We start from the raw sequence: 26,940 nt of genomic DNA, 5'->3' as shown, positions 1-26,940 counted from the left end.
TTAATGTACTACAAGTAGATATTAATAAAGAAAATATAATAATACTCTTCTTACTTCTAGGAAAAAATAAAACAAAACTTCATAACAATATATGCAGGTTTACATGTCAATGGTTTTCTTCTACATATACAGTAACACACATATAGAATATTTCCTTAGGGGATTTAGTTCAGTGGTTCCGCCACCTGCTTCGAAAGTGCAAGGTCCCAAGTTCAATCCCTGATACCAAAAAAAAAAAAGAATATTTCTTTAAACAAAAATGGAGCCAAATCACACCTTGTATAGCTTTCCTCTACTTGATCACATGTATTCTCTCAGCTGGCTTTCCATGAGGAACCTGCAGAGAGACTTATTCCCTATTTTCAATGACTAAAAGGTGCTCCCTTATAGGCATATTCCCATGTTCATCTCTGAGCTGTGACAAACAGGGAAATAGTTCTGTAACCTGCTAACAATGGCAGGAATGGGGGAGGCTGGACAGCAACTCTCTGTACTACTGTCCACACTCTCTTGTCAATACAAATTCTTCTCCCCATGGTCCTCAAAACCCTGTGCTTCTCAACAGACATAATAGTGAAGTTGTTACTATGAAGCATATTGCCAAGAGCAATATCATTGGTGAAAGCTTTCCAGTAAGCAATATTCTCTGGTGTATGTGTAAGTTCTTGTAAAGTGCATGTGATTTAAGTCCTTCTTCCTAGATCTTTGGGGGTTTTTTGGTTTTTGAGATTGAGTCTCACTTGTATTTGCAGTTTTCCTGCCTCAGCCTCTCATGTGCTGAGATTACAGGGATGCACTACCATGCTCACCTCTCTAGGTCTTTATGTAAGAAAATGATTCAGAAGAACAAAAAACTAAGTAGTATTTCTAGTATTAGGGAGGATGTGATGCACACCTGTAATCCCAACCCTAGGGATAATGAGGCAGGAGGATCTTGAGTTCAAGACCAGGCTGGGCAATTATTCAGATCCTGTCTCAAAATAAAGTTTTAAAAGACTGAAAATATAGCTCAGTGATAAAGCGCTTGCCTAGCATGCTCAGGGCCCTGGATTCAATCCCTAGCACAGCAATTTAGAAAAAAAAGTTTCATAAATAAGTTGAAAGGCATGTATGGAATATTGTGCCATCATCAAAATAATTGTGAACACTGGAACAACATGGTAAAAATATTTATGACCTACCATTTGAAATATTTTAATGTAGAAGAAAATGTGGTTTAGATGCTATAAAATATATACAAGAATAAGGTCTAGAAAAAGCCTAGAAATATTAAATATTGTAGATTATGGTTGAATAATATTCCATTATAATTTTTTGTGGTACTAGGGATTGAACCCAGGGCCTTTACACTGAGCTACATTCTCAGTTCATCTTTTATTGTCAGATAGGGCCTCACTAAGTTGCACCAGACAGGACTCGAACTTGCAGTCCTCCTGTCTCAGCCTCCCTCATTGCTAGGATTACAGATATATGTCACCATGCCTGGCTCCATTGTAACTTCAAAATATCCTCTCAACACCTAGCCTTAGCAAGAATTCAGGACCTCATTGTATATATTTGTATACAGTAACATTTTCAGTTTTGGTTCCATTCTATAATCCTTATACCTGTAGTTTCATTGTTCTCCCACACACACACTTGGGATTTGATCCCAAGGCATTGCACATTGCTCATGTCATTTTCAAGAAAATTGATGGAACTGAAGTAGATCATGTTAAGCAAAATAAGCCAGTCTCAGAAAGTTAAATATTGCGTGTTTTCTCTTACATGAACAATCTATCAACAAACAAACAAACAAACAAATGTGAGATAACAGAAAACTAGAAGGTAGACTTTAAGAGACAGGGAAGGAGATCAGAGGAGGGAGGAGGAAAGGCAGAGGCAGGTAATTGAAAATGTTTGAAAATTGAAAATAATTGAAGTATGTCATATGTATGTACTAGTATGCCAAACTGAATCTCTGTAGTGTACAGTATTATTAATATGCACTAATTAAAAATAACAAAAAATATATATACCTATCATATTGATAAAAACAACTTTAATTTCTAATAGTACTGTATTAGGGAGAAGGAAGAACCAGTAGAACATATTTATTGTTGGTGCTATTAGAAATTGGATAGGGGCCAGGGATTTAGCTTAGTGGTTTCGCCGCCTGCTGCGCAAGCACAAGGAGCCGAGTTCGATCCCTGGTACCAAAAAAAAAAAAAGAAAAGAAACTGGATAACCACTTTGGAAAATAATTTGGGCTTATTTAATAAAGCTGATGAAGCACTTATAAAAAAATAGTGTGGTTTAAGAATGTGAAGGTTGCTCAGTATAATTTTATTTAAACAAAGAAAAGAACAACGAGGGGCCGGGGATTTAGCTCAGTGGTTTCGCCGCATGCTGCGCAAGCGCAAGGACCCAAGTTTGATCCCTGGTACCAAAAAAAAGAAAAGAAAAGAACACATGAAATTTACTACATGCCTAGGCATGGGGGTATTAGATAACAGGATAACCTTTCAAAAATGTTACCAGCAGACATAATATTTTTTAAAAGGAAAACATGAGCTTTGCATGATGGTGCACATTTGTAATCTCAGCACTCTAGGAGCCCAGCCTGAGTAACTTAGTGACTTAGCAAGAACCAGTCTTAAAATGTTTTTAAAAAACTGGAGAAGTAGTTCAGTGCAAAGGCCCTAGACTTTTGTTTGTTTGTTTGTTTGTTTTTTGAGACAGGGTCTCACTGTGTAGTTCAGGCTGGTCTTGAACTCACTATGTAGCCTAGGCTGGCCTCTCACGGTAAAGGCCCTTAATTTAATCTATAGCACCACAAGAAAAAGAAAGAAAGAAAGAAAGAAAGAAAGAAAGAAAGAAAGAAAGAAAGAAAGAAAGAAAGAAAGAAAGAAAGAAAGAAAGAGAGAGAGAGGAGGGGGGAGGGAGAAAGGGAGGAAAAGAGAGAAATAAAGGGGGGAAGGAAGGAGAGAGGAAGAGAGACAGACAAAGGAAGCAGCCAGCTAGCTACTGGTAGCTACAAATAGGTAAATATGTAATGTGCAATGCACTCCCACAATTAAAATTAACCATCTAGAAACATTAAAAGTACCAGGACTCCAACAATACCCATCCCTTGATGGGTGAACAGTCGCAAACAGATATTCTGACCCTGCATCATCTATGAAATCCTTTAAAGATGCAGTGATTCACAGAATCAAACCATCCGCAGAAGTGGCATAAAAATCAACACAAACCATGGTCTTCTTTAACAATGTAAGTATATATTTGCTTCAAAATTCAACACAGGGGCTGGGGTTTTAGCTCAGTGGCACTGCGCCTGCCTCGAAAGCTCAAGGTCCTGAGTTTGATCCCCGGTACCAAAAAAAAAAAAAAATTCAACACAGGGACTGGGATGTAGCTCAGGAGTAGAGACCTTGCCTAGCATGTGTGAAGCCTCGGGTCCAGTCCCCAGCACCACAAAATAACAACAACAACACAAAACACCAGAAAATATTGGGCTAGGGATTTAGCTCAGTGGTGCCGCCTCCTGCCTTGCAAGTGCAAGGTCTCGAGTTCCATCCCTGGTACCCCCCAAAAAAACAACAAAAACCAGAAAATATAAAAACAGCTATAGACCTAAATCCTACAAATGTCTTCTCCAGGGTTATGGAATTCTGCTAACAGAAATAATCCAGAGGTCCACAACCAAGTGAAACAAATCCTAAAGCCACGAAAAACAAGCAAGAATGGCTCACTTGTCGGAAAAGCATGGGGAAATCCTCAGCTCTCTCAGCCTTCCGTATTCCTTTCCCTCCACCACCTTCAGAAGCTTTGATCATCAGTGGAAAACCAATTTTTTCTGCTGCCTGGGAGTGAAAGACAAACATGGCTCTTTAGAGTTGACACAGGTGCCACTACTACCAAGGGAGGAAAATGTTCTAGCGCACCGGCCCCTCGACATTTACCTCCAAGCCTTCATCGACATCTTTCACACAACCTCCATTGTAAACATCTTCTGGGACACTGATTTGTTTCCCCTGCTGCAGATCCTCCTCTGCCCACTCCACTGTCAGACCTGGAGAGTAACAAAGAAAGCACATGGTTGCTGAGGATGGCAGAAACAACAGCCCAGAAACCAAAGGGTCTCTCCCCATCTAAGCTGCTCTAGACTAACAAGCCTCACACCATTCCTTTTGCTTCCCATGGCACTTTTCACTGTCTTAGCACTGACTCACCATGAATGGGAATCAAGCTTAAGAAATTCACTTAAAATTATGGTCTCAAGGTGTATCCATTTACCAATAAATAACTCCACTCTCTTTACAGCAGAGTAGTACTCTATTGTATATAAACACCACATTTTCTTCATCTGCTCATCTGTTGATGAGCATATAGGCTGTTTCCAAGATTTAGCCATTATAAATTCTGCTGCTATAAACATGGGTATGCATATATCACGGTGGTATGATGCTTTTAACTGTTTCAAGAAGATACCAAGAAGGGGAATGGCAGGGTCAAATGGAACCTCTAGCTTTACTTTTTTGCGGAATTTCCATACTGATTTCCATAGTGTTTGTACCAATTTACACTCCCATCAACAATGGACAGGATACCTTTTTCCTCACAGCCATCCCAGAATTTGTTACTGGTTGATTTCTTGATAGCAGCCATTCTTTCTGGGGTGAGGTAGAATCTCACTGTTGTTTTAATTTGCATCTCTCAAATGACCAGTGATGTTGAACATTTTTTCATATATTTATTTGCCATTCCTACTTCTTCATCTGAGAAATGTCTATTCATCTCAGATGCCCATTTTTGGTTTGGTCTTTGAATTTGAGAGGGTCTAATTTTTTTGAGTTCTTCATATATTCTAGATATTAGTCTTTCATCTGAGGAATAGCTGGTAAAAAGTTTTTCCCATTCTGTGGGTTGTTTCTTTGTTCTGCTGGTGGTTTCTTTGCTTTGCAAAAGCTTTTTAATATGATGTGATCCCAATTGTTGATTCTTTGTATTTCCTGTGTGATCAGGGTTTTGTTCATTAAGTCTTTGTCTACTCCTATGTCTTCAAGAGTTTTCCCTATTCTATCTTTCAGTAGATTAAGTGTTTGTTTTTATATTTAGGTCTTTGATGCATATTGATTTTAGGTTAGTGAAAGATATGGGTCTTGTTTCAATCTTGGGCATGTGGAAAGCCAGTTCTCCCAACACCATTTATTAAAGAAGCTATCTTTCTTCCAGTGAAGGGGTTTGGCCCTTTTGTCAAAAACAAGGTAGCTGTGGGCCAGGGATTTAGCTCAATGGTTCCACCGCCTGCCTTGAAAGCAGGAAGTCCTGAGTTTGATCCCCAGTACCAAAAAAATAAAAATTAAAAAAATAAGGTGGCTGAGTGTGCTTGGAGTTGTTTCTGCATCTTCTACTCTGTTCCATTGATCATTGGGTCTGTTTTTTTGTGGGGTTTTTTGCTAATATTATGCTATTTTTATCACAGTAGCTTTGTAGTATAACTTCAAATTGAAGATTGTATTGTCCCCTGCCTTGTTCTTTTTGCCCAGAATTGCTTTTGCTATTCTGGGTCTTTTTCAGTTCCATATGAATTTTAGGATCATTTTCTGTAGATCTGTAAGGTATGCTATGGGTATTTTGATTGAGACTGCATTAAATCTGTATATCACTTTTGGAAGTATGGACGTTTTTACTATATTGATTCTGTCTATCCAAGAATAGGGTATATCTTTCCATTTTCTGATATCCTCTTCAACATCCTTTTTCAGAGTACTGTAGCTTTCAATGGAAAGGTCTTTTACTTCCTTCATTAGATTGCTTCCTAAGTATTTCATTTTTCTTGATGCTATTGTTTCTCTAATTTCTCTCTTGTTATTGGTGGAATGCTGAGGATTTTTGAGTGTTGACTTTGTATCCTGCTATGCTACCAAATTTGGTTATTAAATCTAGGAGTTTTTTGGTGGAGTTTTGGGGGTCTTCTATGTAGACTATCATGTCATCAACAAATAAAGATAATTTAACCTCTTCCTTTCCTATCCATATTCCTTTCTCTCATCTAATTGCTGTGGCTATTGTTTCCAGAATTATATTGAACAGGAGTGGTGACAGTGGACATCCTTGTCTTGTTCTTGATTTTAGAATGAAAGCTTTCAGTTTCTGAGCATTCAGTGTGATGCTGGCTATTGGTTTGTCATAGATGCCTTTTATCATATTGAGATAAAGACTTTCTATTCAATTCTGTAGCGTTTTTATCATGAATAGGTGTTGGACTTTGTCAAATGCTTTTTCTGCATCTAAAATATTGCATCGTTTCTCTTGTGTGAGAAACCCTAAGAGTAAATAAAGAGCAAAATGGAGGATAGATATTGGGAAGTAGGAGGAACACATTCAAATGGGAAGAGGAACAAGGGAGGGGAAGGGGGGGAAGGAAGGGAAAGTGATTTTTTTAAAATGGAAGGAAAAACTGGAAACAAAGCTTCTGTAAATATGGAAGGGAAGAAGGATGGAAGGGAGGGAAGGGGATTGGGAAAAAAGGATTGAGATATATTATGTACAAGTACAAATTCCCTATGATGATTGTGATCATTATATATGGCAAATATGCACTAATAAAAAAATTAATTAGAAAAAAATTCAGACTGATTCTACTGATAGCAACATCTGACCTTGAATACAAAAACCTCCCAATTCTACCCCAGGGAGTCATCTACATGGGAATCATGTGAAGATTCCAAAACCATATAAAGGTTTAACTAAGAAAAATAAATTTTCCAAACTGGAAAATTTTTCAACCTTTAGAAGAAAATATCAAGTTGAATAGTGAACTCCTGAGACTTTTTTCTGTTTAGTTTTTAATTTGTCCAAGAAATTCCACTTTTAGGAATTTATTCTAAGATTATTACAAAGCATATATAGATTTAACAGTAAAGATTATCAAAGCTCCATTCCTTTGATTATTTTTAAAACTAGAAAACAAATTAGAAAAAAACCTAAATTGTGTAACCACAAAGGATTATTAAATAAATTATAGTACCTCCATGTACAATCTATGCAGGCATTTTAAATGATGTAAAGTATATTTACTGACCTAGAAAGATATTCAACACTGGGGGGAAAAAATCACAGTCTAGGAAATATAAGATCTGATTTTTTGAAAGGATATGCTTGCAAAAAAAGGCTGAAAAAGTGGCAACTACACTGAAATAAATGTTCAACACATCCAGGTGCCATGGCACAAATCTGCACTGGCTAATTGGGAAGCTAAGCCTGGTGGATCCCAAGCTGAAGACTAGCCTGCCAAATTAGCAAGACTGTCTCTTAATAAAATTTTAAAAGCCTGGGGATGTAGCTCAGTGGTAGAGCACTTGCCTAACATGTGCAAGGCCTTGGGTTCAATCCCTAGTACTGCAAAGGAAAATAAAAGCTCAACACTGGATCATAGGATTATGATGATTTCTATTTCTTTTTTTTTTGTGGTTCTCTTATTTTCTAAATTGTCCACAATGGAACTGTACCACCTATGTAATAACAACATTTTTAAACAAAATAATTGTCAAAGCCTACTCCAATCATTCCATCTGCCCACTTCAGCAAGACTTGGGTAGAAGTTTCCCCAAGGTGAAGCTAAGCATCCCTTACCACTTCCGCTCCAGGGCAGAGTTGGAATGTCGAGGGTCTGAGCCACAATGGTGGAGGCGATCTTATCTCCCAAGGCCCACATAGCCTCACTGGGGGGTCCTGAGGAATAGGGCAAGAAAAAGAGTAGAACCCAGTCAACCACAAGACCCATGAGCCCAAGCACCAAGCAAGTGCACAGTGGCAGGGCCAAGTGTGTGCAAGATGACAAAGTAACTCTCAGCTCTCCAGGAACTCACCCACATGGTCAGGGAGGAACAGAATCTGTCAGTCTGCTATGGCGTCAGCCCCTTTTCACATCTGAACTGTAAGCCTGTGCCAGATATGGGGCCATACAAAAAATTCATTTTGAGGGGACATCGAAAACTGGACTCGGGGGACAAGCTAGCACCCCAAAAAGCTGGACAAGAGGGTAGCAAATAAAGAGTTCTTGTTCAATGAAGAGTCAGCTATGGGAAATACCTTTGGCTTTGTGGACCCAGTGGTTTCTGCCCTAATCACTCAGCTTTTCCAGGACAGCTGGCTCTCAGTTCCACTGGAATTCAGTATTTGAGGAGTCAGCCAATCACAGATATATATATTTTTAAAGTTGTATCTATACTGAATGTGTACAGCCTTTTTTGACATTATTCCATAATACAGTACGTACATTTATATCATATTAGGTATTACAAACAATCAAGAGATAATTTTAAGTACATAGGAAGGGTGGCAGAAAGGGCTCAGCTGTCTAGCATACAAAGGCCCTGGGGGTTCAATTCCGACACTGCAAAAAAAAAAGTTTCAAGTACACAGGAGGTTATATGCAAATATTATGTCATTTTACTTAAGAGGCTTGAGTATTTGTGAACTTGGGTATCTATGAGAAGGCATGAAACAAATTCCCCAAGGATATCAAGGGATGTGTACACACATACAGAGTTAACATATTATGTACACAAACAAAAGTACTGAAACCAGCTAGGCATGATGGTGCACACTTACAATCCTATAACTCTGGGAGGCCGAGCCAAGAGTATCACAAATTCAAGCAATTTAGCAAGATCCCATCTAAATGAATGAATGAGTGAATGAATGAGACCCAAGGATGTAGCTCAATGCAAAGGGCCTGGGTTCAGTCCCCAGTACCACCAAAAAAAAAAGTCCTAAAACCAATGGATGCCATGAGAAAGCAAGTAACATTTTACCTAGTACATGATAGAAATGAGAGGCTCTGGTCCCAAAGAATTAAGAATAATCCTGAGAGCTACCCAGACCAAAAAGCTATTCTCTCAGAAATGGGACCCCAAACTTAATCAGGAATCTGAACTTGACTGATACCTTAGTTCCAATAGAAACACTAGCCAAGGGCTCTGCGGGACCCAGCGTCATTCCTCTATGATAACCATGGTAACTAACAGCTCTTCCCGTGGCCTGGCCAACTTCCCCTTGGCCCCACCCATTCCCTGACTCATCTGCTACCCAGATTTTCAGAGCAGCACCAGAGACTCTTTCCCAGGTGAGCATCCCACCAGTGCCCCAATTCCCACAGGCATGACAGAGGAAATGCACTGTACCTAAGAACGCAATCCCGTGCTTGCACAGCAGCTCTGGAAGCTTGGGATTTTCTGAAGCATGGCCCCAGCCAGCCCATACTGCCTGCAAACACAGAAAAGGGTGAACAAAGATCCGCCATGAACCTGCCTCCCATGACACCAAAAGCTCTTTGCTGTGTTACATCAGCCTATTCTGAATTCAGAATGGAAATCTTCCAGATCTCGGGTGCATCACCCCAGCATGGGCACGCTTGGGCACCCTGACCCATTTACCTGCACAGGTATTCTCTTGGCGATGTCTATGATCAGCTCCACGTTGGCATAGTTGTTGTTGTTGGGCCCTCCTGGGACGGGGACGTACTGATCTGCCATCTTGATGTACTCTGGAATTCAACAAGAGGGAAAGGGAGGCCAGGATTTAGCTCAGTGGTTCCTCCGCTTGCCTCACAAGCACAAGGTCCCAAGTTCGATCCCTGGTACAAAAAAAAAGAGGGAAAGGGAAGAATACTGACAGACGGAAATCAACTGCAGAAATTGCAAGATGCAGGCACGTTCTGGTCATATGAACTGTGAAGATTCCATGGCAATAGACAAAATCTGAGGAACGCTGACTATGGATTTAAATATGTGAAAATAAGTGTGCTCTGGACAAGGAAATAAAAGGAAAAGGAAGCAGTCCAGCAGGATGGTGGGATCAGAAATGAGTTTTTAAAATTCCTATTTAAAGTACTTAGGGTTTATCTTAATGTTGCGTTACCATTAAACAATACAACAAGCTGGCTACAGTGACACATGCCTGTCATCCCAGCTACTTGAGAGTCTGAGGCAGGAGCATTACAAGTTTGAGGCCAGCCTGGGCAACTTAGCAAGACCTTGTCTCAAATAATAAACAAAAGCTAGGAATGTAGCTCAGTGGCAGGGCACTTGCCTAGCATTATGTGAGGCCCTGGGTCAAACCTAGTACCAAAACAAAAACAATTTTTTAAAGTATGGTAAAAAGTGCATAACAAAATTTAGTGGTTGTAAGTATATTCATATCATTGTGAAATAGACCTCCAAAACCTTTTCTTCTTAGAAATGTGGGACTCTATATTCATGAATAACTCCCCTTTTTCCTTCCCTGAATTCACTGGCACCCACTGTCTGTCCCTATGAATCTGATTATTTTTGTTACCTGTTTTTGTTTGTTCAAGACAGTCTCGCTATGTATCTCAGGCTGGCCTTGAATTCACTATGTAGCCAAGACTTCCCTTGAAGTCGTGACAATCTTCCTGCCTCAACCTCCTGATTGTGGGATTATAGGCAGGTACTACCATGCCCAGTTCTAGTTAATCCTATAAGCGCAATCACATGGTGTTGGTCTTCTTGCATGTGGTTTATTTCACTCAGCACAATGCCCATTTATACTGCAGCTTCTGACAGGATTCCTTCCTTTTAAAAAAATTTTCATACATGTGTATAATACATTTTGATTATATCCATCCCCCCATTACCTTCCTTACACCCCTCCCCTTTGTTCCCTTCCCCTGTCAATTAATAGTCTCCCTTCTATTTTCATGTCTTTTAGATTTCACATATTAGGGAGAACATGTGATACTGTCTTTCTATGTCCGGGTTCTTTTGCTTAACATGATGATTTCTAGTTCCATCCATTTTCCTGAAATGACAAAATTTCACTCTGCTTTACAGCCGAGTAATACTCCACTGTGTAGATATACCACATTTCCTTTATCCACATTTCCTTCCTATAACCACATTTGTTGATGGGTGCCTAGACTGGTTCCATACTGTGGTTATTATATACTACACTGCAATAAACATGGGTATACAAGTATCCCTACAGGATGCTGGCTTTAAGCCCTTTCGGTATTTACCAAGGAATGGTGTAGCTACAGCAAACAATAGCTCTATTTTTAGTTTTGAGAAATTTCCATACAGGCTTCTATAGTGGCTGTAGTAATTTCCATTTCTACCCGCTTTGTAGAAGGCTTCCCCCATCCCCTGCATCCTCCCCAGCATTAGCCATTTTTTATATCTCAATGACAGACATTCTGACTAGGGTTGCCTGGAATCTCAACGTAATGTCGATTTGCATTTCCCTGATGGCCAAAGATGTTGAATATTTTTTCATATACTTATTGGCCATTTGTACTTCTTTATTTGAGAAGTGTCTATTAAATTCATTGCCTATTTATTGATTGGGTTATTTTATTTTTTTAGTGGTTTTTGAGTTCTTATACATTCTAGATATTAATTCACTGTCAGGAAAGTAGCTGGTAAAGATTTTCTCCTATTCTATTGGTTGTCTCTTCATTCTGCTCGTTGTTTCCCCTGGTGTGCAGAAACTTATTTGATGGAGTTTCATTTGTTGCTTTTTGCTATTATTTCCTGTGCTAATGGAATGCTATTCAGAAAATCTTTGCCTGTGGCCTTGGCTTCAAGTGTTTCCCCTATGTTAGCTTCCAACAGTTTCAAAGTTTCTGATCTAGGATTCTGATCTCATTTGAACTGATTTTGTAACGGTGAGAGATAGAGATCTAATCTTCTACATATGGATATCCAGTTTTCCCAGCACCATTTGTTAAAAAGGGTATCTTTTCTCCAATGCACTTTTGGCTCCTTTGTCCAGAATCATATCACTGTATTTGTAAGGGGTTTGTTTCTGTGTCCACTTCTCCATTCCATTGCTCTATGTGTCTATTTTTGTGCCACCACCATGCTGTTTTTGTTACTATGGTTTTGTAGTATAATTTGAAATTGGGTATTGTGATGCCTTCAGCCTTGCTCTTGTTGCTTAGGATTGCTTTAGCTATTCTGGTCTTTTTTGTTTCCATATGAATTTGAGGATTGTTTTTTCTAGTTCTGTGAATGATGTCGCTGGTATTTTGATAGGGGATGAGTTGACTCTGTAGATTGCTTTTGGTAGTATGGCCATTTTAACAATATTAATCCTGCCAATCCATGAACATATAGTATCAACTTCAATTTTGTTCTTCAATGTCATATCATTTTCATTGTAGAAGCCTTTTATCTCCTTAGATTGATTCCTAGGGGTTTTTTAAAAAGCTATTGTGAATGAAATTATTTTCCTGATTTCCTGTTTTTCTGATTTGTTACTGACATATAGAAAAGCTATTGATTTTTTAATGTTGATTTTGTATCTTGGATTATCTTTTTGAGGATAGTACAATACGATATTTTGATTTTAAAATACTCATGCTCTTTAAGCCAAAAATTCTACTTCTAGGAGGGGCAGGGGATTTAGCTCAGTGGTTATGCCGCCTACCTTGCAAGCACAAGGTCCTGAGTTCGATCCCCAGTACCAAAAAAAAAAAAAATTCTACTTCTAGGAATACGTCCTAAAAGTCCACCCATGAGTAAAGCCAAAGAAAGGCGTGAAAGGGCTGTCCCTGAGCAAAGTCTGGGATGGGGAGACATTAGATTCAAGCCAAAGACAAAGGTTAGTACAATCACACTATCTCTGTGATCCTGAAGATGAATGGTGTGGAACTCCATGTGTAGACACAGAAACCAAGTCTGACTGTTCCTCCTGGCCACCTGCTTCCAGTGTTGGGCAAACACACGTGTGTCAGCCACCAGAGAGTTCCAGGAATGATAAAGTGAGCGGTCAGACAAGCCTGTCTGTGCTGAGTTTTTCTTTAATGTTAGAGAAGATAAACAAGGAAATAAACACAATATCCACGGGCCTGCATCAGTGTCAGGAAGGAAATAAATACGGTTCTCCCGGAGAGGCACAGGGGGATCTCAAGATCAGGGGTGAAGGGGGCTGCCAGGCATAGGGCTTTGGGAAATCACAGTCAAGAGAGTCTTGCTATGCCAAGGCCTTGCTAAGAAAAGTTCATGGCAGCCCAGGACCAGTGTGACTGGGACCTGGTGATGGAGGTAAGAAGCATGAGGCAGAGCTAGGAGGCTGGCAGGGGCCAGGTCCTACGAGGGCTTCTTGTCTAGGTGAGGATCTGGAATATCTGTCATGACAGGGTCCCTGTTAGGATAATGCTCTGAACTCGGACAGGCCAGGGTTCCAATCTTGCCTATGTTGCATGCTGCCTGTAGGATAGTGGGCAAGTGATAAATTTATGTCTCTAGGCCTCAACTGTCTCATTTATAAAATGGGGCTGTGAATAACAAACTAGGCCACATGCATGCAGGCCAGACCCCAGGGCCTGTGTGCTGAGAGAGCTTAGGGGACAAGCCTGAGGTTGCTGAACCACCCTCTGACGAATTTTAAGAAAGGAAGTGACAAGACCTGAATCATGTTTTCAAAAGATTATTCTGATTGCGGGGTAGAGAAGGGTCTATAAAAAAGATAAGACTGCTCAGCAAGAAAAAAAAAAAAGCAAATCATCCAACAGTTACTTTTAGAATGATTTGTTTAAATAGACTGAGCTATAATAGGTAAATGAATGGAAAAATGAACAAAGAATTGAAATACAGTATAAATATGTGCAGGAAAACACATCTGGAGAAATAGACACCAATCTGCTGGAACATTCTTCAGGTTAGTTCTTTGCATTTTTTGAGACCCATGATTCTTATTATGAGCAGACATTTTAAAGTTACCTGCGTTGGCCTTGAGGTCCTCAGGGGTCACCATGACTACAAAGCGAATGGCTCGCTCATTGCGGAACATCTCGTAGGCCCACCTGCGGATGGAGCGCATGCACTTCACGGCGGCGATCCCGTTGTTGGCAATGAGCACCTGATAGGAACCAGGAAGGGGCCGGGGCTGTACCTCTGCCTGTGCTGGAGCACGCAGGCTACCCAGGCTTCTGCAGAGCCTCCCATATGCAGCCTACTGTGTTCCTACAGCCCGCAACCTGGGTCAGGTCCTCAAGGTCTGCCTGCTGTGGGAATGGATGAGAGGATGAATTCTGATGCCTTTGTTTGAGGCCATCATGAGGACCTTTCTCAGTTTCTGAGTGTGTAGAAGGTACCATGCTGCAGTACAGTGTATTTTATCTGCCTTTTGTCATTTCATCCTCACAATAGTCATTTGAAAGAGATTTTATCATTTCCTTTTTGGGGGTTAAAGATACTAACATTCACCAGGTGTGGTGGGACATGCCTAAAATCCCAGTACTCTGGGAAGCTAAGGCAGGAGAATCACAAGTTCAAGCCCAACTTAGTGACTTGGTAAGACCCCGCCTCAAAATTTTAAAAGTGGGGGCGGGGATACTGAACCTCAGAGGAATTAAAGCACTTCCCCAAGGTCACCCAGCTAGTAAGCAGAAGAACTGGGGCTCAAATCCAGACATGTTTGAGTCCACAGTCTAACTAACCTGTACTTTGAACTAAAGAAGAAAGGTCTCAGATTTGGTAAGGAGGAACAGCAGTAATGCTAGCCATTCCCAGTAGCACAGACCAATAGGACAGGTCCTAGTTTAGAATCCTGTTTGTGTTATGAACTGGCTGTGTGGTCTTAGGCAGCTCCTTTTCCTCTCTGAGCTTTACATCCATATTAAGGGGTCAGACTAACCATCTTCCTGGTCTCTCAGAAACAAAACCAAACTTTGGGGTTTTTGTTTAAAAAAATAAATTAGAGGGGCCGGGGATTTAGCTCAGTGGTTCCGCCGCCTGCCTCACAAGTACAAGGACCCGAGTTCGATCCCCGGTACCAAAAAATAAATAAATAAAATAAATTAGAGCCAGGCTTGGTGGTGTACACCTATAATCCCAGCATTCTAGGAGACTGAGGCAAGAGGATCACAAATTCAAGTCCAGTCTAGGCAACTTAGCAAGATCTTGTCTCAAAAATAAAAAAATAAAAAGGGCTGGAGAAGGAGCTCAGTGCAAAGGCCCTGAGTTCAGTTCCCATTAGGAAAAACCCCCCAAAAACAAAAACTAAATTGATGGCCTCAAACTCTGACTTACAGAGTAATTTTATCATGTTAAGTCCTCCTCCCTTGCTCTGTGATCTTCATGACAGTGTGAAAGACAAATTCTAATAAAGGTTTGAGATGTGATCACCACTAAGTTACAGAAGGGGAAACTGAGGCTGATGAGTTTACATCCCATGAGCAGCCACTCTGGGCTTTGATCCCAGGATTCCTGGCTCAAGTTCAATGTTCTTTCTACCCTGTCAAAAATGCCCCTTAGGAAAGATTGGTTAGTTGGCTGGGCTGTGGCTTTCTGTCTTATTACCAGAGCAAGGTTTGGTCAGGAGAGAAGAGTCACAGGTGGCCCCTTCTGTTCTCACACATCTGCAGGCCTCATGGGGAGGGGCCAGCCTGCTTCTCTAAGGACAACCCAAGGTTACCTCTTAAGCCAGAAAGCAAAACAGCTCTGTTCCAGAGCCTTCTGTGGTGCCCCAGCTCCTCAGCTCCTGAGAACTCACTGCCGGCCGCCAGGAGGGCTGGCTTCAAAGCAATCCACTGGTGAGTATAGCAAAGTGCAAGTTCTGTTGTGGGAGGCCCTGGGTTAGATCCCCAGCACCACAAAAAAGAAAAAAAAAAAAATGCAGCTTCTGGATCCTACCCATGGGACTCTAAATCTGAGGTCTGGGGTAGGAATCTCAATGCTCAACGGGCAAGATGAGGCACAGCCAGGCTGGAGAAGCTGTGTGAGTTCCGTCATTCATGAGTGTACTTACTGTAGTGGAAGGGGGCTTCTGGGATCTGAGAACCAGGGTTCAAATCCCGCTCCACCACTGGGCAAGCAACCTCTGCCCAGGCCTCAGTTTCCCCATCTGTAAAATAACACCCACTGACAAAGTGTGCAGATGGCTGAATGAGAAATGATGATGTAAGGCAGGTAGCAGGCAACCTGCCTTGGAACAGGCCCTCTTAAATGGTTAGTGGCTCCTGCTGTCATCACCACTGCACTCAAATGGAAAAGAACAAGGCCTTACTGCCAGACTAATGTGAGTTCAAATCCCAGCACCACCACTTATTGGCTCCCTGACCCTGGGTAGCAAGTGTCAAATCCCTGAACCCCAGCCAGTCCCGGACATGACAGGGATAACCACACAGGGTGGGGTCCAGGCTCCATGAGAAGGAGACAATGTGAAGCCTTCCCAGAGACCAGACCTTAGCTTCTGCCCTTCCGTGACTATCACTACCACATGGGGGCCTCCTCTCTTCGAGGAAGCGCTAAGCCTCAGGAGGGCAGGGCTGAGTTTATGCTTCCCTCCCAATAACACAGGCAGCTGCCCCTTTCACAAAAGCACCTAGGAATCTCCTGACAGTGCCTGAGGCCTTGGTTTCCCCTTCTGGGAAATGGGCTAATGTACCCATTGCATCCAGCTGTTGAGAGGGTGAAAAGCTCTGTCCTCTCCATGCAACATGAGGAAGAACCCTAAAGCTGGTTCTCCCACCTCCAGCGGAAGTGGAGGCCCCTCCCCCCCAACCTGGCAGGCCCCGCCTGTACCTTCTCGATGACCCGATCACCCCCAAAGCGTGTGACAAACTCGGCTGGGGAAGCCACGGTGAAGTCTCTGTGCAGGTCCAGCTTCTTGTGTTCCCGGCCCCTCTTCACCAGGTGGAGCCCCGACATGCTTGGTCTGCAGAAAAAAGGGACAGAGAGAGCCATGATGGAGGGAGCCAGGGGGCCTCGGAGCCAGTTCAGTACTCAAGGTTTCACGAGCGTGATCATCATTCATACATGAGAGGCGCACTGTACCAGATTTATTCTTTCCTTTTGTTTTTTCCTGGAGTTAATGATGCTCTTCCTTTACCTGTTGTTTCTTGCACCTATTGCTAATTCACTCCACTCCTAGTAGGCTCCCAGTACACTTACGATATTGATCTGTTCCATCATTGTTTGGCGGTATTATCCCTCCTGGGTGATTCTATCTCTTTTTACCTGGTCTGACTGGGGGTTTTTGTTTTGTTTTGTTTGTTTGTTTGTTGGGAGGGCAGTACTGGAGACTGAACCCAGAGGCTTCACACAGAGCTACATCCCCAGCCCTTCTTTTGTTTTTTATTTTGAAACAGGGTCTCACTAAGTTACTAAGTTACCCAGGCTGGGCTCAAAATTGCAGTCCTCCTGCCTCAGCCTCCCATAGTGCTGTGATTACAGATGTTGTGTCACCATGTCTGGCTTCTCTATTCTTTCTACAAAGTCCTACAGTTTGGATGTTGAAATTCCTAGAGTAGACCACTAGGTTATGTATTTTCCTCTCTCCTCTTCTACCCTGTCTTCTACCTTGGGGTGATTTTCTCAGCCTTGTGTTCTAAGTACGCAGCAGAATTCTTCATTTTGCTCCCATGTTTTCAAAGTCTGGGGGGCTTGTTTTCAATTTCAAACACTGCCTTTGTACAGCATCCTGTTCCTTTGTGTGCAACATCCTGTCTGAACTCAGGGAGGACACTAACGACAGCGTTTCTAAGATTTCTTCTCTGGCATGGTCGCTATGTCTTCCAGGTTTCCCGCATCTGCTTATTGGTTTGTGTGGGCCATGTCTTCCCTACTGTGTCCGAGGGCTGAGGGTGCAGCTCAGTGGTAGAGCACTTGCCTGGCATGATGAGACCTGGAGTTCCATCTCCCATATGAAAGGGAAGGGAAGGGAGGGGAAGGCTCCCATTTGTGATCAGTCTGGGGTACATCATCATGCCCAGTGGGAACTAGGGTGCTGAGCACACTGGGGTGCTGGCTGACCCTGAGCTGGATTTAGGTGTTAGGCAGCTTTGTGTTGGAGATCACTGAGCCAGTATCCTCAAAGGCTTTCTCCTTTGCTGGTCAAATTCCCTGAGGAAAAGTCTGGTCTCCTGCCAAGACCATAAAAGGCACCCAGCAATGTGGGGCACAGGACAGATCTGAGGACTCAGTACCCACAGAGACCTTTGCCCTGTTGTTTCAAATTCAGGCTCTGTGCCCTCCACTCTGCCTGTCAATCTCCAGTTCCAAACCCCTCTGTTTTGCCCTCTTCTGAAAATGACCCACCACCGCCTACCACCTGCTTTCTGCTGGGGTCCAAGTGGATAGTCCCGGCCACATAAGCAATGGGAGGGATCTGGGAGCAGCCCACCCAATCCTTTTCTATCTTCTTCAGCCCCAGTTTTAGCCCCTGTGCCTTTGAGGGGTTCAAAGATATGGATTCAGGGGCCAGGGGTCCCAGCTTCCTTTGTTCTGCTAACCCATTTACTGCTTGTTGATCTGCTTTCCAGCTTCCAAATTGTTGGTGCTAATCTCCCCTCTAATTCTCTAGGTGTCATGGGTTTTGATGGGTATCTGTCTCCTTTTTAAAAATTGTTATTAGCATACGTTTGCAGCATGCAATGCTTGCATTCATTGTAGGGGTTGATACATGTCCATAACACATCTTAATTCTTTCAGTTCCCCTTCCTCTCCTCTTCTACCCCCATCTCTCGGCCCCCTACCCATGTGCAAAAGATCGATTTCCCTGTTTCCTATTATTTCTTTAAAAAAATAGCGATAAAACAAAACCTCTTTGCTGTCACTTGGTGAGGTCTGGACAGGAGCAGAATGGAGAATGAGCATCCAGGGCCGGGGATTGAGCTCAGTGGTGCCACCACCTGCCTCGTAAGTGCAAGGTCCCGAGTTCAATCCCCAGCACCAAAAAAAAAAAAAAAGGAATGAACATTCAGTCCACCCAGTTCACCTGCCAATGGGGAACTCAGGGATCCACTTGCCAGGATGAGGTCAGAGGTTAACCACCCCACAGTGTGTCCAGCTACTGTGTGTTATAAGACATCTTGGAAGCCAGAGATGACTGAGATCAGGGACCCAAAAGTTTTGGTGAAGAACTGATTAATCCCAAAGACCATCACCCCCAGGGACCATCTCCTGTCTGAGCAGAGAACAATAAAGCCAGAAGCAAACGAGTGGTCAGGGAGGAGGAATACCATTTTACAGACAGACATACTGAGCCCCAACCAAGCAAAGAGAGTCACTGAGCAATTCCATCAGCAGTCCCAGCACTCTCTCCCCTACATCAGGCCCTCCCTTCCATGGGGTAAGCTGCGAAAATGGGAAGGGCGAGTGTTTTCTGCTCTGTAAAGTGTCCACATCCACTCAACCCCAGAATGTGCCACTGACAGCTCTGCCATCAGAGAAGAAATGGACCGTCAAGCTCAGGGAATAAAAAGAAAATGACAGAAATCACCATGTTTAAATGCCACAATCAACAGGTTATGTAATTCCAATGAAGAGCTTCGCTGCCCATCTGGGCTTATATATAGTGTCCGAAGGAATGAATAAATGAGTGAGAAAATTATTTCTGGCCCTTGAGGTGGCCTCACTGTCTCCTGGAAATTGTAAGCAGCTTTTCTTCTAAAACTTCCTACAGCTGTGCTGCTGACCAGAAGTAGGCCTCAGCGGAGTACTTTGGAAGGTCATTGTCATCTTGCAAATATGAGCAGTGCTTTTACCACAGTTACATTCCTAAACACAAAAGAGTTTAGTTTGTTCCTGAGAACTTTATATATCTATAAGAACAGGCAGAAGTGCCCAGAGGACCATCATTTGCAAACTCCTAATTTAGAAAAGTAGACACTTAAACATTAATAGTTCCGCTGGGCTGAGATCACATCTGCAATCCCAGCATTCTGGGAGGCTGAGGCAGGAGAATCACAACTTTGAGTCCAGCCTGGACAACTTAGTGAGACCTTGTCTCACAAGAAAAAAGAAAAGAAAATAAAAAGGGCCTGGAGATGTAGCTCAATGCAAATGCCCTGGGTTCAATCCCCAGCTCTGAAAAAAAAAAAAAAAAAAGTTAATACTTCTTATATCAGGGAGGTAGAATATGGGTGGGTTCTATTTTTTTCTCTTAAGTCTTTCAAAACTGCTTGCAATGACACACCATTTGCAAAAAGAAAAAAGGCTATTAATTTTGTCACAGAGATGCCCAAAGCCACAGCCATTTCAATGACCCTTGTGCAAGGCACTCAGTTTCTCCATCTGTATAATGGAGACAGTAGCAAATACTTCATTAAGTAAGGTCATATACAGACATAAAATAAAATTGTAAGGATAAATCAATACATAGAAAGTAAAAGATGGTGTACAGAACACAGTAAATGCTATGTTGTTATTTCAATTCAGTCATGCCAGGAGGACCAGAGACTCCAAATCTCTTGGCCTAACCAGGAAGAGCAATATGCCACTCACCTGCCTGCCGTTCTATGAAGCCCAGTGCCTGCTCCCCACTTGCCCATTCTCCCTATTCTGTCACCTTCCCTGGCTGGCTTAATCCTTCACTTCAAAAAAATCTCACAGGTCATATTTCTGTACATTCAAACATAAAAACAGAAATTTGACCTAGAACACAATAAAGGAGAACTCCATTTTGAGGCTTGGGAAAGCCATTCCTGGCCACCAGCTTGGTTTCAAAGCAGAGGCCAGAGTCTCTTCACCAGGTGAGCTACAGGCCTATGACTGCCAACCCGACAAGGGAATGAACAATGCTGTCAGGGTGGCCTTGTCTTGGGCCCAGAATCCAAGCTAGTGGCTATTTTAGTTCTTTTCTGACAGTGCTGGAGGCCAGCCAATGTCAGCTCCACACAGGTGACCTACAGATGAAGAAGAATCATCTTAAGCACTATGCCTTCAATCCGGTGCTGAGCCCTGACCTCCCACAGTGGGGCAACAGTGGGGGCTGAAATGTTCCATGGTGCCTTTGGAAATGGCTTCGATAGCAATTAACAGCAGAGGTGTCAGCCAAATGCTACATACAGTCAGTCAGCTGCTGGACCGCAAGACCAGGCAGAACTGTACTGGAAAGAGAGGAAATAAACATTTTTGAGGACCTGCTAAGGATTTGGCACAGTGGGCTTCTCACCGAATTCCCTTCACTCTACACAGGGAAAGCTAGCATCTCTTGTTCATGATGCGGAGACTGAGATTCAGAAAGGCTCACTTGCCTCAAGTCACACTGTTAATGAGCAGCAGAGCTGGGCTTCCAATCTAACTCGGTCCAACCCCAGAATCTAATTTTTGAGGCAGAAAGACATCTGAGATAAATGGAAGCACCTCTATTAATTGGACTTTTAAAAAGCAATCATTATAAATACTGCCTCTGAAATAAAAACAGCACTGTATAATGCTGAATTCTCAACTGAGGGCAGTTTCACTCCCCACAGCACATTCAACACTACCTTTTCAGAGGTCACAACTCAGTGAGGGCACTACTGGCATGTAGTAGGTAGAGAGACCACAGATGTCACTCAACAGCCTACAATGCTCAGTACTGAGTCAGGAGGAGCATCATGAGCTCGAGGCCAGCCTGGGCTACATAGTGAGTTCAAGGCCAGCCTGGAATATATAATGAGACCCTGTCTCCAAAAAATAATAATAATGTCTGGAAATTAGCCAGGCATGGTGGTGCATGCCTGTAATCCCACCATACTGGGGAGGCTGAAGCAGGAGGATCAGTTTGAACCCAGCCTGGGGAACCTGGCTACTTAGCAAGACCTTATCCTCAAAATAAAAAATAAAATATGGCCAGGGATGTAGCTCAGTGTGAAGACCTTGGGTTCAGTCCCCAGTACAATACACACACATACAAAACATACATATACACAAGTGTCTGTAAATTGATAATAGGGTCTTTAGTCAAGAGCTGGCAAAACATTAGCTGCTATGCCTCTCTGTAGGGAATTCATTACAACAGCCTGGGATGTACCCCTGGGGTAAGACCCTGGAATTACCCATGCCTAAATTTCTTACCTTCTGTCTTAGCTACTTCCTTCTTTGCTGGGACAAAATACCCAACAGCCACAGCTTAAAGGAAAGTTTCATTTTGACTCACAGTTTGTAGAGGTTTTAGTCCATAGTTGGCTGGTTTCAAGGCACAGGGACATGGCAGAGGAGTCATTCACGGCATGGCAGACAGGAAGCAGAGAGAGAGTGCAGGGAAGAGCTGGCAAGGAAACATACCCTTCTGGTCCATGCCCACAGCGATTCACTTCTGACCGGACCTCACCGTCTAAGAGTGAGTCAGCTATCAGCCCCATAATCCAGTCACCTTCCAAAGCCCCACCTATGAGTTCATGAGGCTCCTGAAGGACACCTAGATATAAACCGTAACATTCCACCTCTGGCCCCCAAAAGACTTATGCATATCACTTTATGAAAGATGAACTTAGTCCACCTCTAAGAATTGCCAAAGCCCTAACAGTTTCAGCATTGCTGAAAGGTCCAGTTCAAAGTCTCCTCTGAGACTCAAAGCAAACTCTTAGCTGTGAGCCCCTGTAAAAATCACAAAGAAAGTTAAACATTGCCAACATATGATGCACAGGATAAATATTCCCATTCCAAAAGGCAGAAATGGGGGATAGAAACCAATGGGTCCAAAGCAAATCCAAAATCCAGCAGGGCAAATATTAACACCCATTGTTCCATGTCCAGCACCCAGGGCAAGCTGTGGTGAGACGCTAACTCCAAAGGGCTTGAATGGCCTCATCCCTATGGCATTGCAGGTAGTTGCAGCCCTAAAGGCCTCTTGCAGGATGGCTTTCCTCACTCCTTGTGGTTTTCCTCAGACATTCCACATTCCTGGCTTCCCCAACTTCTTGAGGTCTCCACTGCACTTTCAGCTTCACTCTCACAGCTTCACACACCCCCCTCTCAGGGCCAAACTGCCTGGCCTCCCAGGCCTTCTTCTGAAATCTGGGTGGAAGCCTCCATCACTTCATAACTCTTACATTCTCCATGCATGTAAAAGCAGCCCCTCGTGGATGATGCCAAGATTTAACTCCAGGATCTTGGATCTATGCCTGGAGAAGTAGCCAAGTGCTTTTGCATCTTGCAGGTGGTTGCAGAGGTGCCTTCTTTTTTTTTTTTTTGGTACCAGGCAGGAGCCGGAACCACTGAGCTAAATCCCCAGCCCAGGTCCTTCTTTTTAATGCTAATCTTTTCAGCGTTAGTTCTCTTTTCCATCTTTGTGGGTGATTTTTTTCTGGCAAAACTGAAAGCTTTTGCTCCTGTTTCTCACGGTATATCTCACTAAAAGCAGTAAGCAGTAACCATGCTATAGTCTGAATGTTGAAATGCCTTGAAATTTCCTCTGCCAGATTAATTAGTCCATTGCCCTTAATCTCAGTCTTCTACAAAGTCTCAGGACATGAAAAAAGTGGACAAATTTTCTGCCAGAACATAACACACCTACCCTCGAGTCTTAACAACCAATGAACTCTTTGCCATCTGGATTTTTCTGAGCATTCTGGTCTTCTGAGCTCTGACTAAAATCTCCCACCAAGCTCAGGTTATAACTTTCTAGGGCTACTTCTCCAACTGGCATCTCCAAACCTTTCCAAACTCTTCCCATAAACCCCTTCCTAAGGCTTCTGAACCACATGGTCAGGTAATGTCACAGCACCACTTCTCTGGTACCAAAATCCGCTTAGTTACTTTATTCGTCACGAGGACAAAATACCCATGGTCAGCTGGCTCCAAGGCAAGACAGCATGACACAAGGACATAGCGGAGGAGAGTCACTCGTGACATGGCAGAGAGTGAAGGGAGGAGCTAGCAAGAGAGATAGATCCTTCCAGGTCATGCCCACAGTGACTTACTTCCTCTTCTGATCAGACCCCACCTCCTAACTGCAGATTAGCTATGAGACCACCCAATCACCTTCCAAAAGCCTTGCCTATGATGCATGAGCCTCTTGTGGGTACACCTAGATATAAACCATAACATCTTCTCTTCTGTTCTCTTCTCTTCTCTTCTGGAAAAATGGGCTGGCAATAGCTGCCCTGTCTGTGAACTGATGAGAGGAAAGGCACCTTTTAGGCCAAATGTTTCTGTTATCATCAGAAAGCAAGAAAGGACACTACGTAACCCAGAAAACACTCATAACTTAAAACTAATCTTTCTGGCAGCACAAAACTGGGATCCCAGACAATAGAAGCCTTGGGAATTTCTCAGGCCACAGGTTCTCTCAAAGCCTTCTGGGACGACCACTAGGCCAGGGGTGGGCAAACGAGGGCTCAAAGGGCCAAATCCAGTTGCCATGAGTTTTTGTGCCTCCCACCAGCTAAGAATGGGCTTGACCTTGTTAAATGGTTGAGAAAAATCAAAACAATCCTACTTCGTAATACATGAAAGTCGTATGAAATTTCAGTTTCAGTGTCTATAATGTTTGGAATACAGCCAGGCCCATTCAATTGCACAGCTATGGCTGCTGGGGCAGGAAATAACAGAGTGAGCAGTTGTAACAGAGACCACATAGCCACTAAGCTCAAACAGTTATTCTCTGACCCTTTATGAAATCTGGTACCAACCTTGAGATAGGCAGCTGTTTTCTTCTTTTTCTTTTCTTTCTTTTTTTTTTTTTGTTTGTTGTTTGTGGTACTAGGGCTTAAACCACAAGGCTTTTGCACTGAGCTACATCTCCAGGGTGGGCTTGAACTTGCAATCCTCCTGCCTCAGCCTCTTAGAGTGCTGCCATTCTCAGATCTTTTTATTTTGAGATAGGGTCACACTAAGTTGCCCAGGCTGGCCTTAAATTGGCAATCCTCCTGCCTCAGCCTCCTGAGTAGCTGGAACCACAGGTATGGGCTACTGTACCCAACTTTGGCTTGTTTTCAAGCCTGATGTGAAGAGCTTTAAAAGGAACTGATGCCTAGGCCACAGCCTGGTTTCATTACTCAGCATCTTTAGGAGTGATGTGGGGGCCTGGGCATCTGTGTTCTTCAAACCACACCTCCAAGAAATTCTAATGCACAACCAAGGTTGGGACTCACAAATCTCCAAGCAACATTTCAATGCAGGCAGCAGAATTCCCAAGGCAGTGACCTCCTTCAGAACAGGAGACTATAGGACACTGAAGCCCATATTCTTCTGCCACCCCTCCCCAACTTTATTTCATCCAATTCAATCCAAGCCTTTTCTAAAAAGCCCTTCTCCACTCTGACCCACATTCATTTTTCTGTTCTCTGAACTCTCACGCCATTCACATGCCAAGAAAAACTAGTCAGCATTTGGGACCTATATGAGTTCTGGCTCCTTTGTTGTCCCAGGACTTCAGGACAGAATCCCAAGAGCCTTTTGACTTCCAAAGGCTCTTTCTCAACTGAACGATCTTCTCTGTTAGTGCAGACTTTCGGGCTGAGCTAGGACAACCCCCCCAGACCAGCAGGCTCTATAATTCTAGAAGGTCCTGTTGGGTTTAGCCCCAGTGAGAGACAAGGAAACAGGTTCCAAGGCTTGATGGCACATGGTCAAGGACACACAGCCCAGTTGCAGGGTTAGATTGTCTTGTAGCAACTCTGACTGCTGCTAAGAGAGAAACAACGCATTCACTCAACACAGCAGATCCATATTATGGATCTAGCAAGTCCTAGACTTGCTAGGACAATTCCAAATTCTCACCATTTTTTTTTTATTAAAGTGGTTTGTGAAGTGTATTTGTACTGTAAGTAAAGTAAGATTAAATATGATTTAAGATTGATATGCTAAATGCTTTGTGTAAATAGCTTTAGAGATCAGAATCCAATGTATCCTTTGTAGATCAAGCAGCCTGATTTGAGTGCATTCTAGGATTGGAGCATTTCTGCCAGAAGAGATAGATTAGGTACTTCAAATGTTCAGAGATGTGACCTCCATATTCCACAGGGAACTTAGTGCATTGGAAAGATGTGATCCAAACCCTGATCTCGGGTGTCTCTCCCAGCCCATTGCTCAGACACAGCCATAGCACTTCAAAGAGGTCCTCTTGAAGGTCCTGTTAAACCTGCTTTGCAGAAGGACCAAGGAACGGGAAGGCCACATCCAGCGGCCTGGACGCATCTCTTGACCACTCCCTTGAATCCCCCATTGTGGGGCTAAACAATTTCTGAGGCTCTTCAGGCTCCAAGACTTCTCACTCCCTGGGACACTCATGAGCCACCATGTGCAACCAGTCACACAGCAAGGCCATTAGTCTTTTAAGTAGTCCCACATTAGGAGAAGTTGCTTATTTTTGAAGGCACCTACTTGAGCAGGTCATGCCCTCAAGGTGGTGGAACCTGGATGCCTATGAAGTGGACCCTTTGGGAAACCGCTTGTGTTTGAATTCCTGTTCTGCTCTCATCAGCACTGAAGACCTCAGTTTCCTTGAGTGTAAAATGGGGATGACAAGACCCACATAGTGCCCCATGGTGGTGCTGTGAAGATGGTATGAGATCAACACCTATAAAACACTCAGCCTGGCATACTAAAAGCACCCCACAAGTGGTAACAGGTACTACGGTTGCACACATAAACCTGAATTAGATTTCAGTGAACCCCCACTTATCTGCCAGGGATATGCTCCTAGACCACCAGTGGAGGCTGGAAACCATGGATAGTTCTGAACTTTATTTTTACTCTGGTTTTACCTGTACATACACAACTATGCTAACATTGAACTTAAAAATTAGGCATACTGAGATTAACAACAACAATGAAAAATAAAATAGAACAATTATAATAAGATACTGTAATAAAATTGCCACTATCACTACTCTTGTGCTTTGGGGCCATTATTAAGTAAAATAAGGGTTACTTAAACCAGCAGTATGGTATCACAATAGTTGATCTAATCTGTGAGAAGGCTACTAAATAATTAACCCGTGCAGGGAGCATATACAGTGGGCACTGGGCAAATGGATGATTTCTCCCAGGTGGGACTGCATGAGATTTCATCACACTGCTCAGAACAGCAAGCAATTTAAAACTTAAGAATTCTTTATTTATGGAATTTTTTCACTTAATATTTTCAGGCCAGGATTGACAGAAAGCAAAACCATGGACAAAGAGGTAGGGGAACTACAGTCCTGAGAAGACATCTGTCTCCCCGACTGGGTCAGGAGTTCTTGGAGAGGAAAAGTGGTATTTCTCAAATATT

At 42.9% G+C, this 26,940-nt stretch overlaps 1 protein-coding gene across 6 annotated transcripts in view; it reads right to left on the bottom strand.

Moving 5' to 3' along the window:
• The window catches only part of LOC101717399 (acetyl-CoA carboxylase 2), a 157,379-nt gene that overhangs the window by 79,722 nt on the left and 50,717 nt on the right, over positions 1-26,940 (bottom strand). For all 6 annotated transcript variants that reach the window (XR_015446236.1, XM_087198197.1, XM_013071717.3 and 3 more), the window contains 7 exons: positions 16,539-16,671; positions 13,734-13,872; positions 9,426-9,535; positions 9,174-9,255; positions 7,621-7,719; positions 3,945-4,054; positions 3,735-3,845 (listed from right to left, as the gene is read on the bottom strand). Coding sequence is in view for 5 of the 6 variants with exons in the window: in XM_087198197.1 (XP_087054323.1) it covers positions 3,735-3,845; positions 3,945-4,054; positions 7,621-7,719; positions 9,174-9,255; positions 9,426-9,535; positions 13,734-13,872; positions 16,539-16,671 (784 nt within the window). In the remaining variant the exon portion in view is untranslated. The remainder of the gene's footprint in view (positions 1-3,734; positions 3,846-3,944; positions 4,055-7,620; positions 7,720-9,173; positions 9,256-9,425; positions 9,536-13,733; positions 13,873-16,538; positions 16,672-26,940) is intronic.

The sequence above is a fragment of the Heterocephalus glaber genome, unplaced genomic scaffold, assembly GCF_053883595.1.
Source record: "Heterocephalus glaber isolate CG9 unplaced genomic scaffold, H.glaber_assembly_v1.0 deba00001687, whole genome shotgun sequence".
Classification (NCBI taxonomy): domain Eukaryota; kingdom Metazoa; phylum Chordata; class Mammalia; order Rodentia; family Bathyergidae; genus Heterocephalus; species Heterocephalus glaber.
This window is presented reverse-complemented; position numbering and strand designations above follow the sequence as displayed.